Consider the following 26,117-nt stretch of genomic DNA (forward strand, 5'->3'; position numbering starts at 1 on the left):
AGCTAACACGAGTAAGTTGTCTCTGCCACCAGTTTTCTACTCATGCTTGATCAAGTGCTCAGTGCAGTGTGATTCATGTCTCTGCGCCGCCCCGCAGCGCCAACAAGTCTATCACCAATTTTTAAGCCACCCGTTCACCGTTTTAGAAGGGACATTCAGCTCTCCTCCTCTATGGCGCCCACTATGCCCGATTTGGTGTTATACTCTTACTATGTAGGAACTCTCTCCTTTCCAGCCGTTGGTGGCTTCGAATGATCCGAGCTGGAACGAGATTTGTCCATCGCTTTTGGTCGAGCCTCGCTTCATACAAATGTCCGCACCCCCCCTTTCGCTTACTTTCGCTCGAGCTCAAAAAAGTGGGTGAGAAAAAACGTGGCAGTTGAGCGCGCCAACCTCCTTTCGACGCGTCAAGTATATTCCAACATAAACCAACGAACGGTTGTTATTGTTGCCTGGCATCAGCTACTATGAGCGCGTGGATTCGACTTCTCGCCAAATTTTAACGCATCCTCTCAACCTAAGAGATGTCGTCCTTATACTCTGGCGACCACGGGGAAGGAGGTAGTGCCAGGGCAAGCAGCAAATCCATCGGCCAGGCGATGCAGCGGACTCGGGAATGGATGGCGGCTTATCAGACGGGATCCGGCGACTTGACCGCATCAAACTCATCACATTCGCCATTTACCAACCAAAATGATGATCTGGATCTCGATTCACTTTTCAGGCGTCTGGACAGGTACACGGCCGAAATGCAGGAAGTGGAGGACCGTCTGAAGCGAGCGAGGAGCGTTTCCGAGAAATCCGAAGGCATCAATATCAAGAGGTTCTCTTTTGAAGGCAGTCCTTCTCTGGAAGCGACCGAACCTTTGCCCACATTCGAGGTGCCGTCCACATCATATCCTGCCTACGAGTGGAAACCGGGACAGATCACAAGCATCACGACTTCCTCAGAACAGGCCTTGACAGCTCCCCTCGCCCGCGCAGCGCCTCAGAACTCCTTACGAACCAGAACCCCGCCGCCCGACCAGGACGCATTCCGAGAGGCTTCGCAGACACCAGTGTATGGAAATTGGAAACAACCGGCAGGACAGCAGATTTTGCCCACAAAACTAGCCTTAAAGCGCAGCAGCAGCAGATATTCGGAGAGAGGAGAATCCTACGCGGAACATTCCCACCAGATATTTGCTTTCAAGCGTCAATCACCATCGCCCCCGACGGAAGGAAGTCTTCATGCATCAAGTCCCCACAAGAATCAGGACTTGGCCCAGCTGCCCGAACGTCTAATCGAAGACCATAGTGATTATCACCAATACGACTTCTCCGAAGATGACGAACCCGGTCCAGCAATTCCGAGATCTTGGACAGCGCCGCCAAGAACTTCAAGCATGAAACAACCAAATAAAGAGACGAGGCGAGAAGAAGAAGCGACCTCTCCTCCCAGACCGATGGCCCGCAGGAGGATGACAACCAGCGACGCACGCCCGTCGATAAGAAACGGTGGGCTCTGGTCCAGCCAAGCGGCAGAGCTTTTCGCCCAAGGCGACGAACCGCCTGTTCCTGCGTTATCCCAGTCCACCTCGATCGCGACTTTAAATTCCAATCCTCCTATGACGCCACTGTTACTGAGCGACCCTAGAGAAGACCAAGCACGCCGAGAGATGGAAAGTTTTGCCATTCAGGACGGCCCTGAGACACTCGAGCACCGATACAAAAAGCGCAGGCCTCCTCTGCTAAATTTGTTTGATTCGGACGACGAGGAAGACCAGCAGTCGGTGTCCACCACACTGGAGCTGGACAATTCGAGCTTACTGGACGCGAATGATGACCGCAGCGTCCCACCCCGGCGGCGGCGCAGAAGTATTTTCAGCATTTTCCAGAGGAGATCGCCTGTTGAAAAGCTGATTGACATGTATTTCGACGACGAGCCTGAGGAGAAGGTGGCCCCTTCGAAAGCATCTGCTCGATCCAGGAAATGATCACTTGTTCGAGAGAAGATACCCAAAAGTCCAGCAACGCCCCCGCTGTCTAAGCCCACATCCATTGGAAGCAGACCTCACTTTAAAGAGGGGCCCTGGCGTGGCTCGAATCTTTCTCCGACTTTCTCGACTCCAGATCTGCCACAAGCTCTGCGAATGCCATTATCCCTGATGCTTCGGCTGTATCTGAGTCCAACTGGCGTTCGAGAAGCCTCATAGCACGACCAATGCGTTTCTGCGGAGTATCTTGAGACCTATGTCCTTGCGGGTTATAGGATGTCGGCTGATCCCCTTCACGATTGTCGGCAATGGTGGTTTCGAAGATGAATTTAAGTTTTGCACGCAGGGCCGGGTACTGTTGAAACAGATTCTGCAGCCTAGGATCCTCGATCAGAAGATCGGCAAGAGGCGTATCCTCAACTGAAGCTGCTTCTGTCTTCGGAGGTGCATTTCTAGGGGTTGAAATGTCACTCTTGGTCACGGGTTGGTCACATTGGCTCTTATGTGTCTTGAAACATGGCAAGGAACAGCTGGTTCACAAAAAGGTTAATGACAAGTAATGTAATCCTAAGTATGAAATAGCGCACCTTGTAGCCCTACATGAGGGGCAATGATATTTGGAGGCTGGGTTTTGACATACACTGCAAGGCTTTAGCGACATGGTGCTCGTCAGTCCTGGTCGTTGGAATATGATATTTCCTCTTTGATATGGGAAAAGAGACCTCGAATACCACGAATTTGCTCTCCACGTGATTGATTGGGTGGTGATGATATGGCGTTCGAGGATGACAAATGCCGGGGCTGTGGCACGTGACAATGGCCTCCCCCCGTTGCGTCATTCAAAGGTTTTCCCTTCCGTAAAGAAAATCGGGTTGCTGGAATCTTGGAGCTAGAAACCGCCATCAATACCTACACAAACATACCATATCTGCAACAATTCTGGCGCTTTGTTATACTCGAACGTGTACATATCCTTGACTCCGATACAATGCGCGGTTTTCTACCTTCTCGGTCACTACGTGCATGGAGTGCAAAACCGCCATTGAGCGCAGCCTCCCATGCGGCTTGTGTCCGCCACGCCCATCACTCCGTCCGCATTCCCCCTATCACCTCGTCGCAGGCTCGTCGACGGCCTCTTTTGCGGCCAGGCCAGAAAACATCCACCTCTATTATTGGCGCAACTCGATCAATCTATATACAGACGCAGCCAACGCCCAATGCCTCGGCGTTGAAGTTCCTCCCCAACCATCCTGTCCTGCCGGAGGGTTTCCCCTCGACATTTCTGGAATACAACTCTCCTCGGTCGACAGTGGCTGCCCCTCACCCGTCTCCCCTCGCGGCCCGATTGCTCGACGTCGACGGAGTTACGTCGGTCTTCTACGGCCCCGATTTTATCACGGTGACAAAAGCTGAGGATGTCAACTGGGCGCACGTCAAGCCCGAGATCTTTGCGTTGATCACCGAGGCAATCACATCGGGAGAGGCACTAGTCAATACGGTAGAGAAAACTACGTCTGCAGAAGATGGCCAAGGAGGACTCGGCGAGGACTCGTTGGCTCCCAACGACGAGGATGACGAGGTGGTTGCCATGATCAAAGAGCTGCTGGAGACGCGCATTCGGCCAGCGATCCAAGAAGACGGTGGGGACATCGAGTTCCGCGGATTTGAAAACGGGATGGTGAATCTGAAACTGAGGGGGGCGTGCCGAACGTGCGACTCGAGCACGGTCACGTTGAAGAATGGCATCGAGTCAATGCTGATGCACTACATTGAAGAAGTCAAGGGCGTCAACCAGGTGCTGGATGAAGAGGAAGAGATTGCCATGAAGGAGTTTGCCAGGTTCGAGGAGAAGCTCCGGCAGCAAAAGGGCATCGATGCCGCTCCTTCGACGGTGGGCAAGGGCAGTCTCGATTTCGCTGAATGAAGTTTGGTGTCTCTGAGATGGACGACCGTTTTGCTGAATGTGTGATCACCAATCAACTGGCATCTCACCGGGAACGATTGACCAGAATGAGTTTCAGTGTCTGGCGATCTACGCCTTGTCCCTGTCTCCAAGACAGAAGAGGAGTTGTCCTACAGGGAATATTGTTCCGCCAGTGCTAGCGAGACCGTCCGACACGTTCCGCGCACCCAGTGGGGAGGTCATCATGGTGGCAACGGTGCACTGAACCAAGATCTCCGAGGCGTTGGTTGAAGGATCGAGATAGGGTATCTGGGCAGCTGTCATGGGGGGAAGAGACATGTCAGGTGGACACGGCTGGCCTATACGTTTTGAGGGATATATGTCGCCCACCTATGTACAGAGATGATCCCATTCGTCGTTGGGACGTGGCGCCGTGGGTGAGATGAGCATCAACGACGAGGGGGACCAACCGAGGCAAGTCTGCCTGGTCATGAGAACCAAGTACGAAGTACAGTACATCTGGTGTGGTTGATAGTCAAAAAGTAGCATCGATCAGGGCGCACATGCTTTTGAGCGCTTTGACGCCCGGCGTGTTTGGTTGGCTTCCGGGCTCTGTGAAGGGCACGCAATTCGGACGAGTGACTGATTTCCCCGCAAAATGCTGAATTGAATTCCGGTGGCTTGATGCAAGTCAGCGTCAATCAAGGGTGGCAGTTGGTTGTGTTGAGGGGAGAGGACGCATCTCGATCAAGGGATGTCGAAGCCAACCCGTTCTGGCCAGTGTTGAACAACACAACCCGCTACCCTGTTCATCATGGCGTCCGTTAGAGTTACGGAGGACGAGGTGGGAAGTGCCAGGACGCAGGACGAGGAGAGGAGAAGGATGGAAGAGGAAGAGAGAGACCCCTGGAGTTGATTGATATTATTCATGGGATATTCCATTGAAGTCCATGATCTGCTGTTAATCACTGCTCAATACGAGTTCTGTTTGGTGCCTGTCCACTTGTGTCTCTGCCATTGATGATGCACCTGCCCGACAATGTTTCTCTCGTGGTTACACAACGTGACAGCCTCAGCTGCTGTTTGGGTTTGTCGAGGGCCAAGACCTGCACGGCAACCGGGCGGGAGGTGCTCAAGCCAAAGCCCCGGTCATCCAGTTTAGCGGGGGAGTGGCTAGGTGCCAGGTCCCCAGTGACAGTGACAGTGATAGTGCCAGGGCCAGTGTCCCCTGCCAGGTCGCCTGGGTGGGGTTTTGACTGTGCGTAAGTGACGAATCTCTGCCCAAGTGACGCCCAGCGTCTACACCATCTTCCGTCTCCCCTCCCTCTCTTTCTTCATCTTTCGTTCCTATTTGCGTTTTTGTCAACCTCGTCCTCTTTCTCTCCCTCTGGCTTGACTCCGCAAACCGCCACTGGCCCACCCCCCGCTCCTGGCGTCCCAAAAAACTCAAAGCTTCTTCAATCCTGGCCCCCCGGCTGGGGGAAAAGGCTACTTTGTTACGCAGAGCCCGCATCTCAATAATGGCGTGACTTTTGGAGCACCTGCCATCCAGGGTTCCAAGCTCCAAGCTCCAGGTTACAGGCGTCAACGCCGCAAGGGGGTCAACCGCGTGGTTGAATTGGCCCATGCCCCATTGGCATCCTTTGGCACCCGCTACTACCCTCGGGCCCCAGCTAAACTTGACTAACAGAACCGCCCCCAGGCAAGCACAGAGCCACCAGGGCCACGAGGGCCACACAGCTTGAAACTTTTGAAACTTCTTTTCTCTCCAGAAGCTAGAACGCTCTCTGCTCTGTGGGCTTGTGCCCTATTCATCGTTTGCCAGGACTGGTTTTCTTGTTTGACTGTTGAAGCCGATGTGACTATCACCTGTCTGGGTGCCTGTGTCGTTTCGGTGTGCTTGTTTGCCTAGTGCCTTTCCTGCTGGCTGCCACCACGTGCTGCCACCGTCGAACAAAGTATCTCGAACGCCATTATTATTCGATCCATCCCGTTCGATCCAGTTGATCATCGCGGTTTCCCCCTCCCTCCAGCGAGCCAGTGAGAGAAAGCCAACCCTTCTTCCCCCGCTTGGGCCATCAAACCGTCGACCATCAGCAGTTCCCAGTTCCCGTTCCCGCCTTTTCGGGCTCCAGACTTTTAGCTCTCTGTCCCATTCCATTCCCCTTTCCCAAGAGATGAACTCCTCAGCCCTCGCCCTCGCAGACCCTCGAAGCAACACTCCCGAAACGAAGTGGTCGCGTGAGAAACTAAGCGAAAAAGCCTGTTCATCATAATCCGGGGAAGGCGGCACATCTCTCTGTTCTTAGTTGTGGTGAAAAAGCCCCCCGTCCTTGTTCAATCTTGTTCTGTCCATCTGTCCCCTCCGTCCCTCTCTCTACATTCTCCTTGTCTGTCGGTTCCCTCCGCCTTGGTGTTCGTCGTAAGTTCAAAGGGCCCATTCATCACCCTTCCTCACACCCTCACGACCTTCTCCGCCTCAATAACTCACTCTTGCGCACACACACACACACACAAACACACACACACACACCTCACTCATCACCACCCAATACTACCATCATCTTTCCACCTCCATCAGGCACGCCCTTTCTTTCCTCCTTTCCATCTCTTTCCATCCCCATCAATCGTTCCCACTTTCTGGTGACATAGTTCCTTGCCTGTCTTTGTCTCTGACAGCTTCGCCAACAGGCCTCAGACAATCACCTGACTTTTCCAGCCATTTGCTCTGGGCGCGGGCCGGTCGTTTGCTGTTAGGCCCAAATCCCGAACTATTCGCCGACGACAGCGAGATAGCGACGACCAGTGTCGTCGCCCACGCCGCTAGATCTTTCTGCACGCTCTTCATCAATCCCCTCTCTGCACATCTCTGCTCTGTGCGGCTTGTCCCAGAAGGTCCCACAGCTCCTCCACGACGGAGGCTTGGTTCCGAGGCGCGCCCGCGCCCCTACTCAGCCGTACCCGTACCCCGACATGTTAAGTCAGACCGCCAGCCTCTCCATGTCTCTGCTGTAACCACGAGGTGAGTTGGAGTTTTCAAGTCTTCATCATTCATCATCAAATCCATCTTGAAATGATCTTGTCCCTTTGTTGGTGGAAGTGGTCAGAACTACCATCTGGATTTTTGGTGGGTGAGATCGCCCAGGACTCGAGCTATTCATCCTCCTCAATCCACCTCACAATTTTCCTTACACGAATCAGGCTGTTGTTGTATGACCACTTCTCCTCGAGCACCATTTTAGGCCCATTTTGGATCCCAAAAGTCGTCCTTGGATAGTGATACCTGTTTGCTGACCGAGAGGAGAGCAGTGCCATCCCACGTCTATTCCGGCGTTGCCATCCTCACCCATCATGAGTAACGCACCTAATAAATCGGGTCTGACGACTCGCGCGCCTATGCCGGCGTTCGGAAATTTTGGCACGCACCAGGCATCTGCGTCGCTTCTCCTGCAAAAATCTAATCCCGGCCTGGGCAGGTCGACTCCCGATTCCGAGGCGTTGGCCTCGTCAGACGATGAGCCTGACCACGTAAAGTCTGGCCCGGGCAGCAATGTCAAGTCCAACAGAAACGTGCGAAGAACCTCATGGCTCAACGATGTGTCGTCGGCCAACGCGAATCGCAAACCTTCTATCACTGGTCCCTACAGCCCTTCCACCTCCCATCCAGGAACCCCTGGAGCAGAGCCCTTGCCCTGGGGAAATCCGAACGCTACAGGTCCCGGAGCGTGGCCTAACCCGACGACGTCGTATCCCTGGCCCACCATTTGGAGTCAAGATGGTCGCAAAGATCCACCGGCCCGACTCCAGGAGGTCCTGCCCACGAATGGTGAAGGCGGCATTCCGTTCTCGATTCCTCTCCAGCCGACGCCCAAGACCTACCGCTCACAGTCATACTCTGTGGGCCAACTCGACACCACCACGGCGCCGCCGACTAATCCTATATCGACCTCGGTTGAAGCGACGCGCAACAGACTTGGAAGTCAATATCCGTTGCAGCGACGGACGTCGAGGACCAGTGGGCTGGGCGTGTTGGAGGCCGGTGGTCTTGGTCGGTTGCGAGAGGTTGAAGACGACGAAGAAGATCACCGCGGCAACATCACCCCCGAAGCCATCAGTGCGGAACAGGCGCGAATGATTGAGAGGCTGGAGAAGGAGAACGCCCAGCTTCGTCACGCCGCTCAGAATCGTGACCGTGGTTTCCCGACAACAGCCACCACCACCACGACGGCCCCGCTTCAGCCCCCGGGGTTTCGAAATACGCGCCTCCGGAACGCTGTCCCAGAGGAGACTGAGACTGCCATCGATGATAGAGAAGACCTCGCCGGATTTCCTGGTCGTGAGCACAACGCCCGTCGCATGAGTGAACAACCCCTCGGATTCGCCGACAGACAGTCGCTCTCCCCGACCGAGAATCGTAATTTTGATGGAATGAAGAAGGCACATTGGCAGACTTCCCTTGGATTTGGCCCGATCCCAGAAGCTCCTCAGAGCCGCCGACACTCGTTCGCTGACGTGCCAACTCGCCACGGATCCTTCAGCTCGAACGGTGAGCACATGCTGCAACTGTTGCTTTTAGCAATTCCCGGGGCTAATTGGTTAGGTCGCGAAGACGATGCGACGGCGTATGAAAGCGGATCCCAAGCACTATCCCAAGGAGATGATCGTAAGTTTTCCCAGGATTTAACCGTGGCGCTCGTGAATCCGAACGAGGATCAAATGAATAACACGTACTTACGTGACCGTTACTTTGCAGCCGCATATTTCAACACGACCGAGTCCACCCGACGTGCTGCGGACGCCCGAGTCCATCAGCACCACCGCGATCCGCAACTTTACGGGCAACCTCTGGGGGTTGGCCCGTACCTCGAACCCGCGGCGCAACCGCTCTTCATCGTCAACTTCAAATGTTGTCGCTCAGATGTCTTCTACATCCAAGAGGGGACTGGTCTCCACGTGAACGTGGGGGACCTGGTCATTGTTGAGGCGGACCGTGGCACCGATCTGGGCACGGTCCAACATACAAATGTGACGTGGGAGGACGCTCGCCGTTACAAAGAATACTACGCCGAGGAACATTATAAATGGTTGATGATGTTTTCCATGCAGAGCCGAAACGGCGGCCCCAATGTCGTCAACCCCAACGGCATTCCTGGGAGACATGGCAGTGCGGTCGGAGGCATGGGCCCTCAAGGACATCATGGCCCTCACGACTCCGCAGGCCCCGACCTCAAGCCAAAGATGATCAAGCGACTGGCGCAAAACCACGAGATCCAAGCCTTGAAGGACAAAGAAGGCAATGAAGCCAAAGCCAAGCGGGTATGTCAGCAAAAGGTTGCTGAGCATCGGTTGAATATGGAAATTCTTGATGCAGAGTTCCAGATGTACATCCCCCCTGCCCCCTACCAAACCGGACCCGTGTGGACGCCTTGACTAACGCCCAATAGGGACAGCAAGAAGCTCACCTTCTACTACTTTGCCGACAACTACATCAACTTCAATCACTTGGTCACTGATCTCTTCAAGATCTACAAGACGCGAATCTGGATGTCCGCCATTAACCCTGCGTCCTTCCAGACCCCAACCGCTTCGCTTGGTATCCACCCCGTCTACAGCACGGCTCCCGGTGATGAACGCCATCGCAGACGGCAGCAACAGGCACAGCAGCCCGGCAACCTGGGCCACCAGGCCGTCACGACGCCATTCGGAGATACGTTTGACGCGGATCGAAACTTCAACAACCACCAGAATCCGGGCATGCGGAACGCTTTTTATAATCAGTTCCACGATGTTGGGGCAGGACCTCAACAACTGCAACCGGGGGTATCGCCGTATGCTCCAAACATGCAAGGCCAAATGGACCCCTTCATGTCTTTCTACGGTCAACCCTTCCCTTCTCTCAACCCTAATGCGCCTAATTTCGCCAGCAGCCGGCCCGACTTTAGAGGAAGAGCTTCCAATCCGCCCGGGGATGTTAATTGGATGGGACGATTCCAAGGGCTCTCGCTTGGTTCTTGAGTCCGGACATGCGTCCTCGGCGCGAACGCAACGGACAACGACGCTTGTCTTGCGACTTATTTCGGACGAATTCTTGCATATGATGACCGGATGACAAAAACGTAGAAGTGGGTGTTCAGCAAGACGAGGTTCAAGGAATTTCACGGGGAGGCAACTAGACCTGCGCTTTGGGAAGGGGAGGAAATGGCTGAAAGATAAGACTTGTTGATGAACGGGCTTCTATGCTGGGACACGCATTGCACTCCATTTTGTTGGACGGTGACTGAAGATTTTGCTTTTTTTTTTTTGCTTCGTACATCAAAAATTTGTTGGTCAGGCTGGATTGGACAAAAAGACCTTGAAAAAACCAGATTGTTTATGGATGGCCGGATACAGAAAGATGAGATAATACCGAGCTGGGTGGAGAGACCAAAACTTACATGACGGTGGTGCTTGTGTGTGAGGCGGAAATTGAGATGGAGCTGAGTGCAGAGTGAGCTGGATGTTGACCATAGGGGAGGAAGAGAGAGTACCATTTCTACATTGCAGGTTGGCTTGTGTATAATACCAACACCAGAGTGCTATGGAGGTCCATGACAACATGATGGAGATTATAATCAATGCTCAATGACATGCATGGAGAAGAGAATATGAGAGGCTGCTCGTGTCTGCGACAGTTGCCTTGTTGCTGGTTCGAGTTTTGACATCTCTCTTTGCTTCTGCACAGTTGTATGTGACTTTGCCACCACTTGCTCCCATGACATGAACATAACCCCCCCATCACCTAATATCCCCTCCAGTCGACTCACAACGCTCGCCTCCGTAGACACTAGACCCCAGGGACATGGCTGGCGGTTTAGCAAAGTCAGGTAGCTTCATCCTTCGCATTCTCAGTCCAGGCACACGGCGCCTAACACAACCCAGGGCAGACCACCTCCCGTTCAAGTTCGCGGAGAAAGAGCTCCAGGTCCAATCAGAGATCCGTCAAGTTCGACGACGAGATCGTGCCGCCATCAGAGGGATCATCGTCAGCGGAGGACAACAAGAATCGGCCAGAGAGCCACGCGGAAGATGGACCGTAGGTGACTGATCAGTTCGATCGACGTGGCAGCTGTCAATTGACCACTGGCCGTGAAGGTTCGACCAAGAGAAGATAGACAAGATATGGGAGAAGCTCAATACAGCCGACCCGTGGCCAATCCAATTTGCGAATGTGATCAGAGAGAGGCAGTCCGGGCTGAACAAGAAGTTGACGGCGATCAAGGAGGAGAGGTTCGACTTCATATCTCGGACTGCGTAGAGCGATGTCAGCTAATGTTTTCAGCGCCTGGGACAAGCAGTCATTCGAGGCAGAGATTGCACCGCTTCTCCAATCCGCCCTTGGAGGTTTCGCAAGTGGTCTCCCCAGCGATCCTCCTGACAAGCCTACGCCCATTCACGTTCAGTTTCTGGGGGCGGAAGGGCAGATGTACTGCGACGCCATGGTCAATCTCTTGAAGCAATCGGGGGCCCTCCTGTTCGCCTACGACGAGCTCGCCGGCCGGCCGGCCTACACATCCCGACTGCAGGAGACCAGGACATCCTTTGAGAAGGACAAGGGAGTTAGCGTGAGTAGCATCGAGGCGGGCAAAAAGATCACAGGCATGGAGATCGAGAAGCTTCTGGCCGACAAGTTTCACGAGGTCAGGGATTTGCATGGCCTCACAATCGAGGAGGAACAAAAGGGCAGAATGCTCTTGTCACACGGAACGGATCAGCAAGAGGCTGCTGTGTCGAAGCAGACGCCAGGATGGGGAAATATCGCCCGAGACACAGAAATGGCTATTGAGAGACTCTGCTTTGCGGGACACGGACAAGCGAGTGATCGTTGATTCTGGAGTCTGGTAACTACTACGGAGGTGGGAGGGAGGGGTCTGCTATCAGTCGAGTATGCATCAGGGGCGCACGAGGTAATAATGTAATAATACGTCCCCGGTAGAGGTCGAGAGGTGTAGTTTGTATGGAGGAGGAGCTGAGGAACGAATAATACATACATATTCTGGGCCGGCCTCTGATTGGTGGGACACAGTGCCAAGATTGCAACTCCGCCAAGCCTGCGCACGAAACTTCGCCGTCGAAAATGAGAGCCGATCTAGTCCTCAATTCTCATTCTCCCGACGCTTTCTTTTCCCACCATAACCGTCCTTTGCGAGGTGCGACAGTCAAGGTAAACCAGGTCCTGTGCGGGTGGTCCGTCGTATCAACAACTAACAGTCCTTTCTTTCCAGATGGGTGCCCTCAAATACGTCGAAGAACTTCAAAAGAAGAAGCAATCCGATGTCCTTCGATTCCTTCTCCGAGTCCGCTGCTGGGAGGTAAGAGACTCCCTGAGATGACAATGGGGCAGAGACAAGAGGAGGTGTTTGGTGGACACACACACATACACACACAAACACAACCTCTTTGCTCTGTCTCGTGTCTGTGGCACATTCTCGTTTTGGAGACGTGTCTTGCTATACACTCGTTGAACACGGTTGCTGAGAGTGCATAATATAGCTCCGACAATTGAACGTCATCCACCGCGCCTCTCGTCCCTCCCGACCGGACAAGGCCCGTCGTCTGGGTTACAAGGCCAAGCAAGGCTATGTCATCTACCGAATCCGTGTGCGCCGCGGAGGTCGCAAGCGACCCGTGCCCAAGGGTGCTACTTATGGTGAGAAACCCCGCCGGTGAGGTAACAGGGCGCAGAATCCAATTGCTGACGGGCGTCATGTGCAGGCAAACCCACCAACCAGGGTGTGAACCAACTCAAGTACCAGCGTTCTCTTCGCTCCACTGCCGAAGAGCGAGTCGGCCGCCGCTGTGCCAACCTGCGCGTCCTCAACTCGTACTGGATCAACCAGGACTCGACCTACAAGTACTACGAAATTATTCTCGTGGACCCCAGCCACAAGGCCATTCGTCGCGATCCCCGGATCAACTGGATTGTGAACCCCGTCCACAAGGTAAGGAAACCCGACCTATCCTGCAGAGGATCGATCAATGCATCCGACAAAGGATATTGGTGTGGCTGACTTTTTCTCGATTAGCACCGCGAATCCCGAGGTCTCACCGCCACAGGCAAGAAGTCCCGCGGCTTGGGCAAGGGCCACGGTTACACCAAGACCACCTCTGGACGGAGAAAGACCTGGAAGAGACACAACACGCTCTCGCTCTGGAGATACCGCTGAAGGAGGACTGCTTGAGGTTCTTGACACGATGGTTCGCGAGTTGTGGATGGAGTTCGTACGCCGTGTTAGCTGCTGGTTAGGGCATCAAGACCAGGCCAAAAAAATTGCAATATGTTGCAGATGGCGATCACGGATTCTGAGGCTCTGGAGTTGATCCTGGCAATGAGATTTGTCAAAAGCTACGAGAGCGAGAAAGGGAGAACCATTCCGCCTACGGGATTGAAGTCTGTCCTTGCAGAAAGGGATTTGGCAAGGTACCGCGTTCTCAAGAAAAATCCAAATGCATGCCTGCATGGTGTAGGTGTGAACGAGTCGTTCAAATCAAGCGAGTGAAGAAGGACGGGAAATGAACCTTCATGCACACGAAACTTTCTCCTTGCCTGCACACTGCGCACACTGCTGTAGGAGCACAACGAGGTACTAGACACCGTTCGCAAATTCACACCCAATAAATTCCCCGCAATTTCTTTCCCCGCAGACTTTTTTTTCGTCTGGTCCCCCTCGTGACTTTTCGTCTCTCTACTCTGTATGCTCGATGACTGTCCTTGCAGCCGTCAGGATAGCATCATATCCGTTGTCTCCGGCACTCCTCGTCACCAAATACTTCCACGTAGCGACAGTTACCTCCCTGTGTCCCCTTTGCTGTTCCTCATTGTATCACACGGTCAACTCCTCCACGCTCGGCTTGCCACGGACCTTTGAAGAGAACGAGTCCAGTTCCAACGAGATCACTGTTCCCAACTCCCTCCCTTACCATTCTCAGGTGATACCATTACCAGCACTCTATCGACCAATATCATGCCTGCTGCCACGACCACCGCCGCCGCGGCCTCGACCACGCTCAAACTCAGCGGCGGCAGCTCCTCGTCGTCCGCCGCGAAGCAGGCCGAGGACCTCGACATGTACGACGAAATCGAGATCGAGGACATGACCTACGACGCCACCCTGCAGCTCTACCACTACCCGTGCCCCTGTGGTGACCGCTTCGAGATCTCCCTGGGCAGTCTGCAGGAGGGCGAGGACATCGCCGTCTGTCCCAGCTGCAGTTTGATGGTGCGCGTCATTTTTGACCTGGAAGACCTGGTCGGCGCGGAGGAGAAGAAGAACAAGAAGAACCACAAGTGACAGCCCGGATCCGAAGGATCAATAATCCTGTGCTGAGGAGAAAAGAGCGCTGGGTGATAGTAACAGACCAAGCTGTGTGGGGTGATCATGCGATGAGAGGTGCTGGAGTCGCCGCAGCCGCAGCCAGGATACTCTGGAGGTTTGCGACTGTGTGCTCGACCACGACGACACGCCCTGTGAATCAAAGTTCAGACATTGCCAGATACGGAGACGGGTCGTGCTCCTCCCTGAACTCGACTACAACGACGCAGGAAGACTACAGGATCGAAGGCGCTTTCTTTACTCCCGCGGGCGTTTTCCTTTCGGGGGAAGGGGGACGATTCTTGTCCTGATTTCCCTTCGCCTTGATGCACGAAGACATATGTGCTCACCAAGTCCGGGAAACACCATTCGGAACTGCTCACTCTGAGAAGTCACTCCTAAAACGCCATAGTGACGAGTCCAGGAACGCCGATTCGGGTCTATATCCCAATCACTCGCTCAAGCGGACGAGGGGTCTGAGGGAGGACCACCCAAGTAAGGGAGCTGGGGGGATTCAGAGACGTCCTCCTATTAGCTATCCATCCCTCAATCGATGTAACGGACGACACGATGCACGCGAACTCTCTCGACATTCTGTCGAGCCAGCCGGACTCGCCTCGCCCTCTCTGGTCCTCGTCGCCAATCAGTGTTTTTTTGGAGGATAATCCACGCTGGAACGAACGAACGAATGAACGAACCAGATCAGAACTGAATTTGTGAATCTGTGAACCTGCACCGCAACGCAACGCAATGATCGAACAGAGGAACGGATGAACGAAGGAAACAGACCATGCAGACCAGGCAGACAGACAGACTCCGCCAGCTGCAAGCATGCATGCATGACACGTTCGTTGATACGACATATTGTTACCATCATATATATATATATATATATGTATATGTACCCTCCTGCCTGTGCTGTCGCACGGACGGGAGGTATGTTTCTCCTTCCATAGTCCGTCCGAGAGATCAATGCGGATATAATTAATATGTTTTTAATTGGTTTTTTTATTTGGTTTTGGGTTTTTGATATCTCCAACAACACTCATTTATTTATTTCTCTGATCTTCCTCCCCGACAATGATGGCTTGATGGCTTGATGGCTTGACGGCTTGATGATGATGGGACATATACCGTTCTCCCATTTGCCCCTGCGCCCTTCCCCTTTTCCTTTCTACCTCCTTCCTACTTCCTACTTCCTTCACTTACTTGCCTACTGACGGACCATAGATATTCACAAACCTGTCTGTTTTTCCCTGACTGTGGGCACATTCCTTGGCTTCAAATCTAGAACAGACCTGTCTACAGATAGATAGAGGGATGGATGGACGGATGGATGGACGAATGGATGGATGGATAGATAGATAGATAGATATCATGTCCGACCGGTCCTTCACCCGCGGATGATTGATGATAATGATGATGATGGGGGTTTTGGTCCCCCTTTCCCCCCTTTCCCACATATAGTCAGTCAGTCAGTCCTGTCCCTCTTCTTCTTCTCCTTCTTCTCCTTCTCCTTCCCCTTTCCCCAAAGTCCGCGTCTCCGGCATAAACACCTTCTCCGCCACGGGGCGGTACTCGAGACCCCAGCCCGGCAGGGTCGAGGGTTCCGCGCCCATCTTGCAGATGCGGATGCTGCGGATTGTGATGTCCCTCGCCCACGTGAAGGGCCTGTCGGGAGTGGTTGTGGTTGTGGTGGACATGGTAGCTGCTGCTGATGATTCCTCGTCCACGTCCCCGTTGTTGTGGTCGGATTCGTTGAGCCCGTCACGGAACCCAGCACGGACGCTTGATCGTGACGACGACGACGATGATGATGCTGCTACTGCTGCTGCTGTCACTCCCACGGGCCTCGCATTCGTATCAGTTCCCTGGTTAAACAGCCTCAGAATCTCCCGTGCATCCACGTTGCCGCCGTCGCCATTTCTGCCCTTCCCACCTCGTCTCCCTCCTCTGCCTCCTCTGCCTCTCCCCCCTTTGCCCTTGACGTAGATCATGTTCGCCACCGTGGCGTGCAGAACCAATGGTCTCGTCTCGGTGATCAGCCCTGCCTCCCGGAAGATGTCGCGCACCAGGTTTCCGAATCGGTGCAGGCGAGACGTCGGGTCGTGGGGATGTGCGTAGAAGACGCGGGCCGAGCGCGGCGAGGGAAAGGTGCCCAGAGAGGTCAGGGATATGGTTAGGGGATGCGGCAGGGCTTGTTTTCGAGAGTCGTCGTCTTGGAGTAGTCGTGCAGAAACCCGCCGTGGTGGTGAGATGTCTCGGCTGAGGGATTTGAGTGGTTGGACTGGGGAAGACAGAATCGCCCCGACTTCTTGGGCTGCCTGGTACAGCGTTCCTTTCTCGTCTGGCCCGTGGCTTGAGGTGTCTGGGTTTCTGGTTGGTTGTCGTTGTTGGGTATCGGACTGGCCTGTGCCGATAGGTTGCGGATTCCTGGCATCGTGTTGCGCCTCACTGCTCTGACCTCCCTCTTCTGCTATAGACGATGAGTTTTCTGCCTTCGGTGGTTCCATTGAGGGCGTCTGGGCCGCTCCAGGTGGGAGTCCTCGAGGTCCTCTTTGCCCCTCCAATTGCGTCTCCTTGTCTGGGCTCACGTCGTTGGCGTCCTCGCGTGCTCCACGTCTCGAGGTCTTTTTGGTCCTTTCCCCCGGCACAGACATTTGCGCCTCGTCCCTCTCGGCGGATTCCGCTCGCCTCAGTAGTTCCACGTAGTCAATATTCTGCAGCAGCGACGCCGCACGTTCCAAGTCCTCCTCGTGGGGAAGGTACATGACACCCAGTGTCAAGTGGAACGTTCCAGGCGGGCGATGCGCCGGCTCTGGAATGACTCTCAATGCTTCATGGGCATATTGACCCCGTACTTCACTGCTGGATTGCCCAGGTGCTGCGGAGTCTCGACGAGTCTGGTGTCCATCATCTCGCTCGGGAGTCGCATCACGATCTGCCAAAGGCAAAGGCGTGGTGATCGACCTGAAGTAGGCCAGGGATTTAGAGAGCTGTGTGACTGATTGATCGGTAACGAGTGGGAAGCAGACAAAGTGCGTGGGACGCCTGTTGTGTTGGATTTTCGCTGTTACCTTTCCCAATGTCGGTTTCTCTGGCGTCCCTGGTGCCTCTGGTGTTGATACAGGTTCGCTAAGTTCATGTTCTAGATGTGTTTGCCCAGTCATGTTGACGGCTAAGCCTGATAGTGATGTCGACACTGAATATTTGAATCTGCCAGTCCGTGCTATGGCTCGACGATCTAATGCTCGAAGCAGAAGGTCGACGCGCATTGAGATTATCATAGACCGTCAGATGCCTATCCTGTCAAGAAAACGAGGACCTCTCCCTCCGACACCATACACCACAACACTTGGATCGGATTCCCGAAGTCCAGATCTTTCTGCAGATTGGATCGAGCAGAAATTTCTCCGTCAGGGATATTCCACGATGGTGCCTGGAATAACAGATGGTTCCATGGTAGTTGGTGGTTGAGCATGAAGCATTCCATGATGGAGGCAGACAAAAGGAGGAAGAAATATTGTGACAGTACATAATGGGGCAGACCTCTGATTGGTCCAGAGACAACGACACCCTCAGCCACCACCTTGGATAGCAAGTAGTAAAGGGCCATTATTGTGGTTTGACAACCGCGCTATCTTGTCAAAAGGAGGGCAACGTCTCTTCACGAGAGCTTCGAGTCCATCATCTTGTTTCAATCACTTGTCTTGTGTGCATAGCTTTGTTCAACCTCCCCCATTCTTGGCGCCCCTTTTGCATTCCAGCCTTGTTATTCTGCAATCCGGTTGGCTTTGGCAATGCTCCTACTAGGCGTGCTCTTTTTCTCCAGCACATTTGAGCATTCTTGCCATGGAACTCTCATCCTTAAGCCCCGTTTCTCGTGTGGGCAAAGAGACATGCAAGACTGGCAAAAACCAGCTGCCCGAAAGCAAATGAAAGACTCCATTCTCCTCCCAATCCCCCCCAGAGCGCGATGCACAGCCAGACAACCGCAAACACGAGCCAACAGTGAGCCGCACGGGGTAGTAGCTCATATTTCAGCCGATCGGTCTGCCATCCCACTGTGTACATCAGGCCACGAAACTCCTCAGTCTGGTCAAACAAATGACGTTCGAGAGATTTCTCAACGCCACATGATCCCCTGCAAAAATTTAGCGGGCACATTACGGTAAGAGCAGACATCACGGCTTACTTGAGTTGGTATATCAAATTCCCCCCAGCCATTCCGTCAACCAGTTGCAAGCCATTGGCCTCCCATGGCCTGCGTCCGCACTTTGTCAGGAGGTCGAGCATGCGGAGTTTCTTGTTGTAACGGTGAGCTAGCGGCGACAGATCCATAATACACAGTGAGTCCCCCCTCGACTTCATTGCACGTCTGCAGAAGACGCTGTGGCTGTGGCCGAAGCCGGCGCTGCAAAGAAGGCACGGATCATAATCATCGTTATCTCGTTTCTCAAGAATCATGTCATTTAGCACTTCTTGAATTCTTCCAATGTCTAGCAGAGACGCGACAATTGGGAAAGCCCTGTCCCTCCCAACCCTTCCAGCAACTCGGAACTGTAGTATCAGATAATTAGTAAGACCTTGCCATGGTGGATGAGTAACTCACTTGAATTTCTTCCACCTTAGTAACTCCGTAGTAGGGGAGGTACCTCTTCCATGCACCGTAGTACTTGAAGCATGCCAGGTGCAATCTCTCGAAGACCGCAGCATCGCTCTCAATAGCCATCAGGCCCGCATCTTCAAGGCGGTTTTTCACAGCTTGTCGCAACAAGCTGGTCGGTCTGAGGCAGGGAACAATGATGGCAAACACTTTGTCTCGGTTGCGCACGCACAAAAAGCAGCATTGTCTTGCTCGTTTGTCGAGCGAGGTATCTTTTTCTGAAAGTCGGCTGGCGCCGTTCAGAGATGCTGTTGCCGTTATTTCCCCGGAGCCATAGTCTCTGCGACACTGCGCGAGTATCTGCCGGAAAAGCCTCTTCAACGTCTTGGTAATCGAAGCAACTTCAGGCTGCGCCCCTTTTCTCTCTAGATCAGGCTGGTCAGAATAGTGCTGGCGCCCGCGACCACCATCCATCGATTCGTCAGCTTGAGATGCCATATGAGTGACTTAGCAGGAAAAAAAGTATACTGTTACCGTGAGAGGCCGGCAGTCGTAGCTCTGATATGATTGTAAGCTTGGGCTGGCTTCCATGTGACGGTGAGAGAGGGTTATAGCCCTGATTGTCGCCGTGAGTGAATGCGTGAGGTCCAAGACACCGCCGCCTCTGCGAACAAATCAGGCGCACCCATCCACGAATGAGCTTCAGGAGACGCTCAGCCGCTCCATGCAGGTGCCTAGTCCTGACTGCGGCCGGCACAAGGCTGTCTGGTCTGGTTGAGGCAGAAACAGCTTCGTATTGTCTCGGCTCACATGGTAACGGCTAGGATGGATGCGACTGGCGAGAAGCTGCATCCTGAGGAGCGTGCTAGAGGTCGAAGCGGTATTGTATGTATACGGTATAGGGGATCGAGTGGCCAGGACTGTGTGTATCTCGTATACTGTATGAAACTCCAGCGACAACGACGGGGACATTGAATACCATGTGAATACCACGTGAATACCACTGTCATGCCACCAAAAAGTACACTCTCTCAGCTTTCGTTCAGTTCTACCTTCTCATATTCTTTTGTGCATCTATTCGGGGTATCTAGCTGTTGAAGAAGCTGATGAAGCTTCTGCAATTGTCCGTTGAAGGACATTCTCTCCGTCCCATCTCTCATCCGAGATTTCTTCCTCTCGAAACAAGGAACTCGAAGCACCATATCATTTCAAGGGCCCGATCGTGTCCCGAACTTTTCCTGCCTCATCAATTTCGTCCCAAGGTCGTTGAGCTTCGTGCGTAAGTTCCGTTTTGGACAAGAAGGTCAATATGACCATACCGCTAGGCCCTCCAATTTCTATGCGTTGAGCATTAGAAAACATTCTTTCCCGAAAAAAAGAACCTCAGCGCCGATACATATGCAATCAGTCAAAAGCCAGTGAGGCAACCCTCGACCAACATCCCACCATCTAGTAGCGGTAGATATCAGACTTGAAGGGGCCTTCCACAGTCAATCCCAAGTACTCGGCCTGAACTGGAGTCAGCTTGGTCAACTTGGCGTTGACATGCTCCAAGTGAAGCAGTGCGACTTGTTCGTCCAAAATCTTGGGAAGAACGTAGACACCAACCTCCTTCTTGCCGGTCTTTCCGAATTCGACGTATTTCTTGCCAAATTGCTCGTCTTCGGCCTTGTACAGCATGATCTGAGCGAGAACTTGGTTGGAGAAAGAGCAGGACATGACGAAGGAAGAGTGGCCGGTGGCACAGCCCAGGTTGACGAGACGACCCTCGGCCAGCAGGATGATGTTGCGTCCATTGGCCATCGTGTAGCGATCAACCTGCGGCTTGATGTTTTGGACGGATTTGGCATTCTTCTTGAGCCAGGCAACATCGATTTCGATGTCGAAGTGTCCGATGTTGCAGACGATGGCGTCGTTGCGCATCACCTCAAAGTGTTTTCCGACAATGATGTCACGGCAGCCGGTGGTGGTGACAAAGATTTGGCCCTGCGAAGCGGCATCGTCCATGGTGACAACTTGGTAGCCAGAGACCGCAGCCTGGAGAGCGTTGATAGGATCCACCTCGGTGACGAGAACACGGGCACCCATGCTGTGGAGCGCCTGAGCGCAGCCCTTTCCAACATCACCGAAGCCGGCCACAACGGCAATCTTGCCGGCGATCATGACATCCGTGGCACGCTTGATACCGTCCACCAGGGATTCCCTGCATCCGTAGAGGTTGTCGAACTTGGATTTTGTGACGCTGTCGTTGACGTTGATGGCGGGGACCAGGAGCTTCTTGCCCTTCAACATGCGGTAGAGGTGATGGACTCCGGTGGTGGTCTCTTCCGACACGCCATAGCAGTCTTTCAGCATCTCTGGGTATTTGTTGTGGACCAGGGCGGTCAAATCACCACCATCGTCGAGGATGAGGTTCAGTGTTTTTCCAGAGGGGAAAGCCTTCAGCTGTTGTTCCAAGCACCATTCGTATTCTTCTTCCGTCTCACCCTTCCATGCGAAGACGGGAGTGCCTCCAGCTGCAATGGCCGCTGCGGCGTGATCTTGGGTGGAGAAGATGTTGCAGGAGGACCAAGTGACCTCAGCACCGAGGGCTTTGAGGGTTTCGATGAGGACGGCGGTCTGGATGGTCATGTGGAGGCAGCCTGCGATGCGAGCACCGGCAAGAGGTTGGTCTGCAGCATACTTCTTTCTGATTGCCATCAGACCTGGCATCTCGATTTCTGCGAGGTCGATCTCACGTCGGCCAAAGGCCGCCAACGAGATGTCGGCGACCTTGAACTTCTGGGCGGGAGCACCACTCATGATGACGGATATCAATGGGGGAGAAGAGGAGTTGGAGTGACAGAGGTTGCTGAGGACGTGCTGGTGGTTAAAGAAGAGTGAGGATGAAGGTGAAGGTAGAGGTGAAGGCGAAGGTTGGTGAGGGCGAATTTGTCGGTGACATTTTTTCCTCCTTCGACCTGCAAAATCTCAAGGGCGGAAAAAGCGCCTCCGAAGCAACGCACTTTCATCCCACTTCCCACCAACACCCACCAATCACCCATCAATCTCTGCATCGTGGGGAAGAAGTCAGCCCGGCAAGATTTCAACTGCCGCAGCTTGCTCAGAGATAGCAGCAGCATGATGGGATGCTTAGCGACCCCCCCATTGGTGCCATGGCGGTCCCAGTCAACAGCAGCCAAACAACCCGCCTAAGATGGCATGATCACGGCATCAGTCTATCTGCATGGGATCTCTTCCCCATATATATAATGCACTGGTTTCCTTCCTGATATCGATGGACGCTATCAACCTTCTCTTTGTCTGTCTCGCGAGCTACCAGCATACGCCAAACGGCGGGTTTTCTGGTTGTCTTGCCGCTATCGCTATCGGTGAGTGTTCTGATAACTGGAGGCCTCCCGTGATTTTTTGCCTCGATTAGGAAACGAAAAGGCATTGTCATTTCATGCTCTGATCGTGTCTGCAGCGGGCACCATGGTCCGCTCTTCCACGCGTGCCGTTTGTCAACAATTGCTTGTCCTGTCCGGTGTCCAGTGTCCAGTGGGCGAGAGGAAGCTGTCCGAGGGGGCTTGAGTCTGGCGGCAGGAGACGGCAATGCGCTGGACACGTGTGCTGGAGTCGTGCGCGGCAAAATGCATCTCACTGCAGATGGACTCTAGCAAGTGAACGGGCCTGTACTTGATTCCTCTGACCGCCATATACTCTCCCCCAGCTCAGATGCCCATGTTTGTGTTCTTCTTGCTCTGATTCTTTCGCGTCACACTCTTTGACAGCGGTGGTGCCTTCCTCTGCCACAAGCCTCAATTGCGTGATCAGTTCCGCATTTCACACAATACCATCTCCAGGACAGGTTCGAACACTCAGTCATTTTTTCCACCTCCCTAAGCTCCTGCTACAATTACGACCATATCTTTGTTCTTCCAACAATATCCGCATCTCGGTGAAGGAGGGTTTGATCCAGTTCCAAATGGCAGCCACCCAGCCGAGACAAAAGCCAGAGACGAGTGAGGACAGCAATAAAAATGCACCTGGCTCTCGCGCCTCGACCAAGATACATGGCTCCTTCTCTGGAGTCTCCGTGGAGCATCATGCGAATCAAATAGAGTCCGACGTCGACCCGGAATCCGCTCACTGGCTCACAGTTTCACCATACCTCGAACCGGAACATCTTTTGGATCTGAACACTGTCGACACACCAAATCGGCTTCTTGCTCTCGCATCGACACAACTGGAACCAGCTTCGGGAGACTATGCCACTGTCCCGTACGAAGAGGCCTTCGACTGGAGCAATTTCATGGCAACATTGAAGGCCTTGGCAGCCAAAGAGGGTTATAGGTGGACACGGCAGGAGTTCTACGTCGTCGAGTTCAGGTCGAAACTCAAGAAGAACATCGACGTGGACCTATTGTTCAAATTGGACAAACAGTCCCATGTCGAAGCCACACAGAGTGGAGGGCTTCTGAAGTACTGGTATGGAGTGCCTGACGCTGATAGGAGAAATCTGGCAACCTGTGAGTAAGCACGACGAAGGCCTTCACGAACAGGAGGCTAATTATCCCTAGGCTTCTGGCGGAATAAAGAAGATGCAGTCAACGGTGGTCGAGGGCCATGGCACAAACAAGCTCGGGCCGCTATTTCCAGCATGTACGACGAAATTGACGTGAAAGGGCTACGCTTCACGATCGAAGACGACGCGACAAGCTGGGTGTTTTCATCGTACGCTTGATGTCCTCGAAAGAAGACAGATGGGATCAGGTCCGGAATTAAGAATGACTCCTTGGGAAGCGGAGGTGCCTGGGGTTTTGGAGCGGATGCGTGGTGCGTCGAGGTGGTTCAAGGTTGAAGTTTCGGTCGTCACATGTGGGATATAGACTGCCAGAATGGAAATTGCCCTATTGGTATCCGTCGTCTCGTCATGATATCTCCTCACTATGGAAATGGAAGGAGAGTCGTGGTTATACTATATGTAATAAAGCGAAAGCTATCTATTATACAGTAAATAATGTTGCCCAGTCCCGCGTTTCCCCATCGGGACTAGTTCCATCCTGCGATGGACGAGCTTGCTTTTCAAACCTCATCGTTCAATCTGAAGCTCCAACAAGTCCTGAGCTCGTCTTGACTCTCCGCTCTCGGTCGTCGGTCTTTTCCTTTGCAAGTTCAACTCACTTTGCATCCCACTTCCCTCCGGCAAGATGATGTCCTCCAAGCTGATGCGGCCAGCTTTCGCCGCTGCTCGTCGCACAGTCCCCAGAACAGCTGTCCGAACTTATGCTGCGCCGGCCGCCGTTGACACGAAACCTCCAGTGCCTTTGTTCGGACTCGATGGAACCTACGCAAATGCCCTGGTATGATCAGTCGACTGTTTCCTTGCAAGAGGCGGATTTTGGATCTGGACGCAGCTGTGGAGCGTCACGGCTTCCATACATTGTCAAAAGATCAGGGATGCAGGGACGTCTCTGGGCGCGAATCTCAAGCTGACACGTTCATGCTCAACAGTATACGGCCGCTGCCAAACAAGGCTCCTTGGAGCCCACAGCCAAGGCTCTCAGCAGTCTAGAACAGATCTTCAAGACCGATGCCAAACTCCCCCAAATTCTCGCCGCTCCCACGCTCTCTGATACCGACAAGTCACAGATCATTGCAGAACTGGAAAAGCACACCGGGGGGTCCGACAAGGCCAACACCGTCAAGAATTTCCTACAAACGCTCGCGGAGAACAACCGGCTGGGCTTGCTCGAGGGAGTCTGCGAGAAATTTGGCACTCTGATGAGTGCAGCAAGAGGAGAGATAGAATTGACCGTAACGAGCGCCTCTGTATGTCTACCCAACGCATTATGCAACATGCTTCCCACGACCCAGCCTCAGATCTGGACCCTGAAACACTGTTGCGCGCAGAAGAACTAATTCTGGTGATCCACAGAAACTTGACGATAAACTCCTTCGTCGCCTCGAAGCCGCCCTTGCGAAATCGGAATACAGCCAGGGCAAGAAACTGAAGGTCGTCACGAAAGTTAATCCAGATATCCTCGGCGGTCTTGTAGTCGAGATCGGCGAGCGAACCATTGACCTCAGTGTGTCAAGCAAGATTGCCCGGTTGAACAAGATGCTCACGGAGACTGTGTAAAATTATCCTTCGTTATTGGGATTTGTGGCATGTGAGACAAAGCCGAGGGCTTGACTGGTGGACGGGCACGCTCTGGGATGATCACAATAACACCTTCTTGAAGGCGAGAACCAGAGACACTAGACATGCTGAAGGGCCGGTCATGTATATAACCAATCCAGTTCTTTCGTCCTGGCCATACTGAAAGCATCCAGCTTCTACTTTATCCAAGGATCTGCCAAAGGCGGCTTTTCCTACTGTCGGGATCAAGGACTCGGCTTGTTGCTCACCTCTTCGAACCCTTTTTAAGTGTCCTCAAGTCGGTTTCTTACGGTCCACGGTACCATCGAGCTAGCCTGGCCAAAACATGCGGGAGGACTTCGTATAGCGTCACTAGCACTGACTCTGCAGGGTGTGTTTGACACGGGCGTCTTCGTTGTCGAGAACTGGGATTCAAATGGCCAAGAAGTCCCCATTCGCCGAAAAGCCATTTCAGCCCTTCAACATGATCAATGCCGTGTCTGTCTATGGCGAGAAAGATCCAATGTCCGCCAAGGCGAACCCTCAGCAAGATCCAAGCTCCCTTTAACACGAGAAGCTGGCAAGACCATGGAAGACAGTTAGCAACAGCCAGATCCCAGGTCTGGATCTCGTCCACCCACCTCAGACGGTATGTATCGATACTGGGGAGCGGATCCGAACCTCGAGAATGCCAGATAGAGCAACATTGGCTAGGCAAAGCATGGACTGCTGGCCATCCCTATGTCGCCATCAACGGGTGCATCCCGAGCTCAAGTTCATATCGCCTTCGATGATTTGAGAAACGAATATGACCTGCGTCCCGGGCCTTTCCAAGCAGAATACATACCAGCCCACGAAACTTACCACCGCAGAACCAAAAGCTTGCCAGACGGGTTTCACTGCACTTTGGTTGGCTGCCTAGCAGATTTGGCCCCTCGAGGATGGGCTGCCTGATCGCCAGTGATGAGCCAGAGGTTTGTGTGATACCTACACTCCCTTGCGGGTGTAACAGATCATCCGTACTTGGGGGCGGAAAACCAACCAGAGCGTAAGTGAAACATTGCTAGGGCCGAGTGAAGCATAACCCTTGATTTCGAAGATGCCTGGACACAGCCTTCTCGCAGCGGTTAGCCATTTTATACATCTACTTACAGATTCA

At 53.4% G+C, this 26,117-nt stretch overlaps 11 protein-coding genes across 11 annotated transcripts; 8 read left to right on the plus strand and 3 right to left on the minus strand.

Annotated features, from left to right (window-relative positions):
* Positions 1-524: 524 nt before the first annotated feature.
* Positions 525-1,976, plus strand: AYL99_03234 (hypothetical protein; the record flags this gene model as incomplete). The annotated part of the gene is made up of 1 exon (XM_018834750.1): positions 525-1,976. One exon carries the CDS (start codon positions 525-527, stop codon positions 1,974-1,976), a length of 1,452 nt encoding a protein of 483 aa, XP_018697374.1.
* Positions 1,977-2,964: 988 nt separating this feature from the next.
* On the plus strand, positions 2,965-3,900 carry AYL99_03235 (hypothetical protein; the record flags this gene model as incomplete). The annotated part of the gene is made up of 1 exon (XM_018834751.1): positions 2,965-3,900. The coding sequence occupies one exon, from the start codon at positions 2,965-2,967 to the stop codon at positions 3,898-3,900; it is 936 nt and encodes a 311-aa protein (XP_018697375.1).
* A 3,330-nt stretch (positions 3,901-7,230) lies between these two features.
* Positions 7,231-9,894, plus strand: AYL99_03236 (hypothetical protein; the record flags this gene model as incomplete). The annotated part of the gene is made up of 2 exons (XM_018834752.1): positions 7,231-9,260; positions 9,324-9,894. 2 exons carry the CDS (start codon positions 7,231-7,233, stop codon positions 9,892-9,894), a joined length of 2,601 nt encoding a protein of 866 aa, XP_018697376.1.
* An 823-nt stretch (positions 9,895-10,717) lies between these two features.
* Positions 10,718-11,744, plus strand: AYL99_03237 (hypothetical protein; the record flags this gene model as incomplete). The annotated part of the gene is made up of 4 exons (XM_018834753.1): positions 10,718-10,742; positions 10,798-10,951; positions 11,011-11,145; positions 11,198-11,744. 4 exons carry the CDS (start codon positions 10,718-10,720, stop codon positions 11,742-11,744), a joined length of 861 nt encoding a protein of 286 aa, XP_018697377.1.
* A 248-nt stretch (positions 11,745-11,992) lies between these two features.
* On the plus strand, positions 11,993-13,082 carry AYL99_03238 (60S ribosomal protein L15; the record flags this gene model as incomplete). The annotated part of the gene is made up of 5 exons (XM_018834754.1): positions 11,993-12,079; positions 12,141-12,227; positions 12,409-12,565; positions 12,631-12,857; positions 12,942-13,082. 5 exons carry the CDS (start codon positions 11,993-11,995, stop codon positions 13,080-13,082), a joined length of 699 nt encoding a protein of 232 aa, XP_018697378.1.
* A 798-nt stretch (positions 13,083-13,880) lies between these two features.
* AYL99_03239 (diphthamide biosynthesis protein 3) lies at positions 13,881-14,207 on the plus strand (the record flags this gene model as incomplete). Its single annotated transcript, XM_018834755.1, has 1 exon — positions 13,881-14,207. One exon carries the CDS (start codon positions 13,881-13,883, stop codon positions 14,205-14,207), a length of 327 nt encoding a protein of 108 aa, XP_018697379.1.
* A 1,496-nt stretch (positions 14,208-15,703) lies between these two features.
* On the minus strand, positions 15,704-17,398 carry AYL99_03240 (hypothetical protein; the record flags this gene model as incomplete). The annotated part of the gene is made up of 1 exon (XM_018834756.1): positions 15,704-17,398. One exon carries the CDS (start codon positions 17,396-17,398, stop codon positions 15,704-15,706), a length of 1,695 nt encoding a protein of 564 aa, XP_018697380.1.
* A 1,021-nt stretch (positions 17,399-18,419) lies between these two features.
* Positions 18,420-19,332, minus strand: AYL99_03241 (hypothetical protein; the record flags this gene model as incomplete). The annotated part of the gene is made up of 2 exons (XM_018834757.1): positions 18,420-18,788; positions 18,841-19,332. 2 exons carry the CDS (start codon positions 19,330-19,332, stop codon positions 18,420-18,422), a joined length of 861 nt encoding a protein of 286 aa, XP_018697381.1.
* Positions 19,333-20,283: 951 nt separating this feature from the next.
* Positions 20,284-21,636, minus strand: AYL99_03242 (adenosylhomocysteinase; the record flags this gene model as incomplete). The annotated part of the gene is made up of 1 exon (XM_018834758.1): positions 20,284-21,636. The coding sequence occupies one exon, from the start codon at positions 21,634-21,636 to the stop codon at positions 20,284-20,286; it is 1,353 nt and encodes a 450-aa protein (XP_018697382.1).
* A 1,165-nt stretch (positions 21,637-22,801) lies between these two features.
* AYL99_03243 (hypothetical protein) lies at positions 22,802-23,560 on the plus strand (the record flags this gene model as incomplete). Its single annotated transcript, XM_018834759.1, has 2 exons — positions 22,802-23,345; positions 23,397-23,560. The coding sequence occupies 2 exons, from the start codon at positions 22,802-22,804 to the stop codon at positions 23,558-23,560; spliced, it is 708 nt and encodes a 235-aa protein (XP_018697383.1).
* A 466-nt stretch (positions 23,561-24,026) lies between these two features.
* AYL99_03244 (ATP synthase F1, delta subunit) lies at positions 24,027-24,958 on the plus strand (the record flags this gene model as incomplete). The annotated part of the gene is made up of 3 exons (XM_018834760.1): positions 24,027-24,179; positions 24,331-24,648; positions 24,755-24,958. The coding sequence occupies 3 exons, from the start codon at positions 24,027-24,029 to the stop codon at positions 24,956-24,958; spliced, it is 675 nt and encodes a 224-aa protein (XP_018697384.1).
* Positions 24,959-26,117: the final 1,159 nt, after the last annotated feature.

The sequence above is a fragment of the Fonsecaea erecta genome, assembly GCF_001651985.1.
Source record: "Fonsecaea erecta strain CBS 125763 chromosome Unknown Scaff2, whole genome shotgun sequence".
Lineage (NCBI taxonomy): Eukaryota > Fungi > Ascomycota > Eurotiomycetes > Chaetothyriales > Herpotrichiellaceae > Fonsecaea > Fonsecaea erecta.